The sequence below is a fragment of the Triticum aestivum genome, chromosome 6A (assembly GCF_018294505.1).
Source record: "Triticum aestivum cultivar Chinese Spring chromosome 6A, IWGSC CS RefSeq v2.1, whole genome shotgun sequence".
Taxonomy (NCBI): Eukaryota; Viridiplantae; Streptophyta; class Magnoliopsida; order Poales; family Poaceae; genus Triticum; species Triticum aestivum.
The window spans coordinates 11,732,022-11,740,677 of NC_057809.1; the positions used below are offsets into that span (position 1 = coordinate 11,732,022).

The 8,656-nt window shown below is 43.8% G+C and overlaps 1 protein-coding gene across 1 annotated transcript; it reads left to right on the top strand.

Moving 5' to 3' along the window:
- Window positions 1-344: 344 nt before the first annotated feature.
- On the top strand, window positions 345-2,800 carry LOC123131654 (uncharacterized). Its single transcript, XM_044551323.1, has 3 exons — window positions 345-766; window positions 844-886; window positions 2,292-2,800. The coding sequence occupies exons 1-3, from the start codon at window positions 509-511 to the stop codon at window positions 2,426-2,428; spliced, it is 438 nt and encodes a 145-aa protein (XP_044407258.1). The 5' UTR covers window positions 345-508; the 3' UTR covers window positions 2,429-2,800.
- The last annotated feature ends 5,856 nt before the right edge of the window (window positions 2,801-8,656 follow it).

An 8,656-nucleotide genomic window follows, 5' to 3' on the forward strand; every position in this document is an offset into this window, starting at 1 on the left:
ACTCAATTGTATTTGTGCCATTCCGAAAGAAAATAATGCTCATTAGAAAAACTGAAATGACAGTTACTCTTAAAATTTACTCGCTCTGTAAAGTAATATAAGACATATTAGAATAATTTCTAAATTTATTTTTACTCTAAATAAACTCAAGCCGAATTTGAACTCAAAGGTTTATTCAAAAATTTAATAAACTCAAATTCAAAGTAAAACCACAGCACTTACTTTTGATCGGAGGGAGCATTATTTATGCAAGGATTTAGTAAAAATTATTCAAAGTCAAAATTGTTTCAAAATTGGGACTGTTCTATTTCTTTTAGAACTGCAAACCAGAGTGCACCGAGCGGCCCAGATCAACCGAAGCCAGCCAGCCCACCCGACGGCATTCTCCCCTCCGGCAAGCTCCGCGCGAAACCCTAGCCAGCCCCGCCGGCCGCCGCCGCCGCCGCCGCCCCCCTCCCGTCCACGCTCCACCCGCGACTTCCCGAGGCCACTCCGGCCACCGGAAGCCATGGCGCAGAGGGCGGCGGGCGCGCTTCTGCGGCGGTCCCTCGGGCTCGCGCCGCCGACGGTCCCCAGGGCCCTGAGCACCAGCGCCGCGGCGCCGGCCGCGGCCGAGGGAGAGGCGGCGGCCAAGGCGAAGAGGAGCAAGAAGAAGAACCTGTTCGACGTGGTGCAGTTCCTGCCGGACTGGGGCGTCGGCTACAAGGTCGCCAAGACCACCTGGCGCGACGTCTCCTACCAGATCACCAAGATCAACCTCTACAAGGTCATCATCCTTCTCGCTCGAAATTAATCTCTTGTATGTTTGTATCCATCTCCCTAACTTTGTTGTGATCCATGTAGGATGGCCGCCACGGGAAGGCGTGGGGGATTCGGCACAAGGCCGGTGAGTCTCTGCTCTCTCCCCTGCTTAATCTTGCCCCTGATTGATTAGTAAGGCGATGCGCAGCTTGAAGATCGATGTCGCTGTGCTGTTCTTGACTGAATGATGCCCGCTAATTGGTAGTTTGGTCGAGTGTGAGAGATTCGACAAGGTCCCCGGTGAAATGGTAGTTTGACCCCGGGGCATCAATCTCTGCAGTTGTGTGCACTGGTATCTGATGTCGCCGGTGTCAATAGTTTAATATCCCCCTGAGCGATTAGTAAGGCGATGCGCGATTTGAAGATCGATGCCGCTGTGATGCTCTTGAATGAATGATGCCCGTTAATTGGTAGTTTGGTCGGGTGTGAGAGATTCGACAAGGTCGCAGGTGGAATGGTAGTTCGGCCCCTGGATGGAAGACTACTTATGCTGCGCATCAATATGTGCAGTTGTGTGACATTAAACTATTGATCATTCTGATTCTGGTGGTTTGCAGATTGTCTTCGTCGATTTAATTTGGTTATGCTTGATCATTCCGATTCCGGATAACATTGTCGTGGTGGTTTGTAGCTGTCTTGACTAGTCAGTTTGATATGTATACAGTGCAGTGAGTTTAGCGCTTTATGAAGATACCCGACGCTAGTCAGGAAAGGTAACAATAGATTTCCTCGCTCAAATACTTGATGTGGATATGCAATGTGACTGACAATTCCTAGCTGTGCATACTGTAGAGTGTAGACTGTAGTGTATGGTACATTTCCTGGGGCTAATGTCTTACCAAGTAGCAACTTTATGAAGATACCCGACAACACAAAAACGTACGCTTGACAGTTTAACCAGGTTTAAATGGATGCATGAAATACAGTCGGTATGATTTTCAACATCGCTAACAAATCATTCCTGACAAGTAACTGACCACTATCGTGTTAATGTTATAGAGATAATATGATTCCTCCATTAGGTTAGATGTTATATAAATTCTGATTAATATGAAACTTCATGTTGTATCTGCCTCTCTTTCATTAACATGGAAGATTCTACACCGACTTCTTCTTTGAATTAGACAGGCAGATGATATTGCCTCCAAAAGCAAAAAAAAAAAAAAAGTTTGCTCTGGCTCATGTTCAGTGCTGTGCCAAAATGTTCAGTTGATTGCTGCCCCGGTTACCCCAAGCTATTCTCTTTTCCTTTTCATATATGTCAAGACCAGATAGATAGGTGTTATTAACTGCCCTTTAATCATGTTTTCATGTTGCTGTTTGCACATGTAGAAACCTGCCACACACATATAACTTAACATGTTCCCAAACCATGTAGAAACTTGCCACACACATAGAACATGACATAGCTGAAATAAGTAATCGATGTCAGGATTATTTTCACCGGGTGAGGGATTCCTCACTTTAGCTGATCTATGTTTCTCTTGCAGGTGTGCAAGTTGCTGACGCTCCAATAAAACTCAGCGGAGTGAACAAGCGTGGGTGGAAGTACATAAAGACGTCAGAGAAGACGGTGCAGGATATCCCCGCAGCAGAGACGCCAGCTGCTGCCACCTCCACTGCTTAATTCATTACAGGCTAGAACATTTGAAGGTGGCAAAACTTGCTCCTGTAGAAGTGTAGCATTGAACTGTTCAGATGGTTGGTTGATGTGCCATCTCCACTCTTTCGTAGTTTCCATGCTTTCCAGGGTTTTAGGCATAGTTGAAAGGGTTTTCGTGTGACCCTGGATTGTCATTCACGCCACGCTTTCTTGTTGAAGCTAAAGATGATGTAGCGCCCAAAACATTTGTTTTTTTTATTTTTTTTACATTTTTGCAATGCTGCATTTCCATCAGAAACAAGTGTGTCGCCTTGACATTAGTTTGGTTGGGTGGATCTCATGTAATAAAAGTTGGATCTGTCTAGGACACATCTAGATGTGACATAGTTAACCTGATGTCCACTATGTTTGTGATCTATTGTTTTTTTGTCCCAACTTTTTTTTTGTTCCTTGTTGCTACGTCACTTGTGGGAGATAGATGTGACATCCTTAAAAAACATCACTTGTGGGAGATTACCTGGAGTGATCCACGAGTGTTTCTTCTGGCTGTAAAAGCCCATCTTTGTTGCAGACCATTTGCTTGGTTTATCATAACCAGACATTGCCCATAAAACTAAATATAGACACTTTATACAATTCATGTGAGCTTTGGCAAAGAACTCATCACTCTGACCCTGGAAAACGTTGATCTAACTGAATTCAGTCGAATACCTGAATCATATACAACTCTGAACCTTGCTCAGTAAACAGCATCCAACTTCTTATCACCAGCGACTCGACTTGCTCCAGCAGTCTTGCGCTGCGCCCTGAGATACACCCTTTATCAATCTGCGCGAATGGGGGAGATGAGTTAGCGCAGAGTCGCCGTTTCGAGCAGATATAGCAGCGATAGCTGAAATAGAATGGCCAAGTGGTTTACAGTCAATCCCTTCCTTCGTCTCTCACCTTTTGATATTCCCACCACCCTTAAGCAGGCTTGACTTCTTCTCAATTTCCTCAACTGAACATTGCACTATCTTATCTATGCCCTCCTTAATAGGCACTGGGTGTGGCCTCATCACCCACCCAGTCATTCGTCCTCCTATCGGCCTTTCATTTGAAAGAGGAAAATGGAAAATGTGTATGATAAGGAATTCGAGCGACAAATTAATTTTCCTCATCCAGAAGACATACATGGTTCTGATTTGAGCAATGAACCAAAGAGGCATAATGCTTACTCCACGAACATTTCCTATGGAGAAAACTGTTTAGAATTACAAATTAAGATGCAACATCTACCAATACCCACACGGTGCAACTATGCAACTTCAAAATATTTCATAACTCGAAGGTTGCAGCACATTTTTTTTTCACCGGAATAATAGCTTCGGAATGTTATAAAGCACTGCAAGTATCGATTCTATCTGGAACTAATAAGCTGCAGACAGCTCAAAAAAAAAAATAAGCTGCAGACTATATGACTTGCAGGCATGAACTGCTACCTGCATGTTTTTTTGTGTAAAGTACTTCTTTTTATTATTCTACAGCCTGAAAATCTCGCACACCATTTTTTTATTTAAAAGATGTAGCATAGCTGTGATTTTTTTTTTTTGCTGCAAACAAACATAGCTGGACATCTGGCGAGTTGTCGTCATGGTTCTCCTAGCCGGTGCATAATCCATGTTATAATTCAATAAGAAGTTCAATTCTTCTATTTTTTTGCTTTTCGTTCAAATCTTTTAAGCTATGGAACAGGGGCATAAATCAATTTGCATAGTGTGATTTTAACATGGCACAAAACATGGGTCAATGGCTCTCAGCGAACCCAGGCTCTTCTAATTGGGAGAGGTTTTAGTTCTAATTTCTCGTCCATCCAAGGAGAACGAGTCAAATGAGAGTTGTATACAAATCGACAGAGAAAAAAGACCCAAAAAAGATTTTCCCTAAGAGAGCAAGGAATTTTTTATTTCTTTTATATAATTCTCCTTCTTAGGGAATTTTTGAACCACACTTTAAGGCAATTTTCTTGACAAGCATAGCTCCCCCCCTATTGCCCCCGCCGACCGGCTATCCGCCCGGGCATGCATACCCCCCACACCCTCCCCCCTCCCCTATTCCCGCGCCCCTGTACCCCTACCACTATACTCTAACCCTACGGTATCTATACTCTCTGCCCTACTGTATCCTATACATTCTACTCTTGCTCTACTTGGTGATGAACCTGCTGAGACACATGTCTATAAACTTTACTACAGTGGTCGGTGACGTCCTCCTCCTGCTCCCGCATCGAGACTCCACCACCGAGGGATTTTATGATGGCGCCACAGCCTCCGATGTGCGCACCGTTATTCTCCCCCATCTTCAGTGTCGACGGCCGACGTCCTTGGGCACGCCAGTGCCCTGGCCGGCCGGCCATACCGCGACATTTTCACATAGAAGGGGAACAATTTCCTCACCGACATTCTCTCGGATTTGGGGATCGACTCGCTCGGGGAGACGGGGCGGATGAAAAGGCTATATCTCGTTTGTAGGAAGACGGTAGGACTCTTACCCAAGCACCCAAGGATTTTTTTTTTGCAGGAGCACAAGGATTCAACCCAAGACCTTCTGGGTGCTTCGCAACGTTACTAGCCACTAAGTCACAGTCTGGTTTGTGTTAAATTAGAACGGCGCGTCCAACTTGAAGGAAAACAGCCGGGTCTCCACTGTTTTTTTTGCTTTTGTCTTTCTTGTTTTTTCATCGATATTCCTTTGCTTCTTTATTTCGATTTACTAGATTTTTCTTTTCTTGTTTTTCTTTCCTTTTTTTCTCGGTTTTCACTGCATTTTTTTTATTTTCATTCTTTTTTCTTCATTTTGCTTTGGTTTTGTTTGTCTCTTTCTCGTTTTTCATCAGTTTCCTTTTGTTTTCTCTTGGGTTTTCACTGTTTTTCTATACACAGTTTTGGCATATATCTAATACAATTTCTAATACACGTTTAACATTTTTCAAATACAAGATTAACATTTTTAATACATGGTCAACATTTTTTCTATACACATTTAATATTTTTAAATACTATATCTACATTTTTTAGTATATGGTTAACATTTTTTATATATACATTTAACATTTTTTCAAATGCTCGAGTAACATTTTTCAAATCCAGATCAACATTTTTTAATAGATGGTCAAACTTTTTTCTATACACATTTGACATTTTTTTTTCAAATGCTTGATTAACATTTTTTAATACATGGTCATTTTTTTATATACAAATTTAACATTTTTTCAAATAATTGTTAATTTTTGTGAAATTATTGGGTTAATGTTTTTCAAATACATGATCAACTTTTTTCACACACATTGTTTTTTTGTATACATGAGAATCATTTTCTCTGCACACATTTAACATATTTTAAATGCTTGGTAACATTTAGAAAAAAATTATATAAATATTTTTTTATATATTTAGAATATTTTAGAGTATAAATGAAAATGAAAAAAGTGAAAAAATGAAAAAAGAAACTAGGTTGTGGGCTCCCTGCGCCTGGGCTGGCTGGCGCCTCGCTTCAGGCAAGTCTTCCCTGGGACTCGTTAGAAGTGAGGTATAGCAGATGTCAAGTAGAATTCGGCCCTTAAGCGCCCTTTTACCTCATCACAAATGGCGCACACCTCCTCGTCATGTTGGGCTGGCCCAGCTAGCGCCTCGTTTCCCGTGAGTTTGGTGCGAAATCACTAGTTATTGAGAGTACTCGTATTACTCAAAAAAAAAGGTTAATGAGAGTACTCGTTGCAAAGATCACCCCAACCTCCCAGGTTGTGACAAGTGACGCGCTGCATGTGCGCCATTTGTCGCAACCTGTGAGTTTTTCCTTTTTTCGTAGATTCATTTATTCAAAATGTTTTCTCTTTTGAACTGTGCGTCCAAATCTCGAACCACTTTCATCGTTGTATTCCTCGCGTTGAGATTTTTAAAACTAAATCCCATGTTGGTAGATTTTGACGATTTTTTTATTAGAAAAAACCGTACAAAAAAACTGAACCAGGACCACGGGTTTTTTCTCTTTCCGAAAGAGTCACGTTCGTGCCTCTCACGAAATCACAACCGTGCCTCTCGCAGAAGCAAAACCGTGACTCTCGCAGAAGGAAAAGAAAAGAAGAGAAAATTTGTTTTTTCCTTTTCGATGAGGCATGACCGTGACTTTCGTGAAAGTACAATCGTGCATCTCGCGGAAGCAAAACCGTGACTCTCGCACAAGAAAAATAAAACAAAAAACATATTTATTTTTCGTTTCCGAGAGGCACGACCATGACTCTCGCGGAAGTAAAACCATGACTCTCGTGAAAGAAAAAAAACAAAAAATACATTTTTTCGTTTCCGAGAGGCATGGCCGTGACTCTCGCTAAAGCACAACCGTGTCTCTCGCGGAAGCAAAACTGTGATTCTCGCGAAAGAAAAAAACAAAAAACATGTTTTTTTCATTTTTCGAGAGGCACGGCCATGACTCTCACGAAAGTAAAACTGTGTCTCTCGTGAAAGCAAAACTGTGACTCTTGCGAAAAAAACAGAAAATGCGTTTTTTTTCGTTTCTGAGAGACAATGTCGTGACTCTCGCGAAAGGGAAAAACGCCTTTTTACGTAATTTTCTTAAATTATTTTTTATCGAAAAACTAAGGAAGACTGTGAGAGTAGCATTCTAAACACCAAAGGCACGTGCATATTTAACTGGGCACCAAAGATGTCTGAACAAAACCAAACTCTCATAACAATCAACTAGTAGCAGGCAACCGAATCATGTTCCATCTGTAGTGAGAGAGAGAGAGAGAGAGAGAGAGAGAGAGAGAGAGAGAGAGAGAGAGAGAGAGAGAGAGAGAGAGAGACATAGTGAATATTGTAGCATATCACTCCCCCAGGCTGTTCAAGCAGGTCATTAGCGAATAGTGAAGCTTTAGCCTGACAAAATATCATAGTATATCACAAAAGATGACAAGAGTGCGCTTCCTAGGTGCTATCTCCTCTGCTCAAGTGCCTACAGAAAGTCAAGACTCCATGAACCACGCTTGGCAAACAAAAATGTTACCCCAGAAGACAAGCTAGCTATTTCTTTTCGGGGAAAAACAAGATAAGCTATTTTCGACTGCCGCCGGAGCAGAGTTCACCGCAGAGCTCCCAAGTCTCGCAAGAATGCCGATGGATGTGGTACTGAAATGGTGACCGATGATTACTTGTTCTTTTCCCTGAATGAAACGGGGTTGTTGCTAACTGAGATTTAGACACTACCAGAAATTATCTAGTTGCCGACGGCCTCATCTATGCCGACGGCGCCCGTCGGCATAAATGGACATATGCCGAAGGCCAAGGGCAGGCCGTAGGCGTAGAATAGCCGTCGGCATATGTGTACCTATGCCGACGGGGGCCGTCGGCATATTACGGCCGTCGGGACAGCTCGCGGTACGCCTAGGGGGACCGTCGGCATAGAAGAGGCCGTCGGCATAGAAAGGGCCCACCTACCCGATTAGCGGCGACCGTTTGACGGCGTCAAAACTACGCCGATGGGGGATAACGGCGGCCGTCGGCATAGAATTGCTAACATCACCGATCCGCGCCGTCGACACGTCATCGATCCGAGGGAGTGAGGGCCTGTGGTGTGGCAGAGATATGCCGACGGCATAGCCGTCGGCATAGTCCTAGCCCATGCTATCTGCCACGTCATCAATCCGCGTGCAATGCCATGTCATCGATCCGTGGGATCGTAGCTCCGTGTGCGCAGCTATGCCGATGGCCTTGCCGTCAGCATACCTTTATTTTTTATTTTTAGTTTATATATTTATTATTTTGTATTTTTTCACAACATAAATGTGCCTTATCTAAACAAAAAACATGCCCCGATGGTATATCGATTGTCCCCCTCACGGACGTCACTGCCGCCGTGTCACGGAGGGGGGAAACGATCGACATGGAGGGAATCTGGTTAGAGGGGGGATTCGGGGTGGCCTTCGGGGTGTAGCTATGCCACCGAAACATCGCATGGGTCCCGATGCATGTGTGAAAGTGTTCTGGCATGCGTAGATGCCCGTCTTGGGGCTCCATGGTGTGGCCCCCTCTACGGAAGGCAGAGCCGCCGTCACTTGGAGGGGGTAAGGTGCGGGTGCGGTGGAACCTGAGGGAATCTAGTGTTGGGTTGGGTCCAAACCGTGTTCGGGGATGTTGCTATGGGCTGACCTATCGCAACCAGGCGGAAGAGTCCACCGGTCAAAGCCCGCCCGGCGAAAGTCAAAGGGCTAGATCT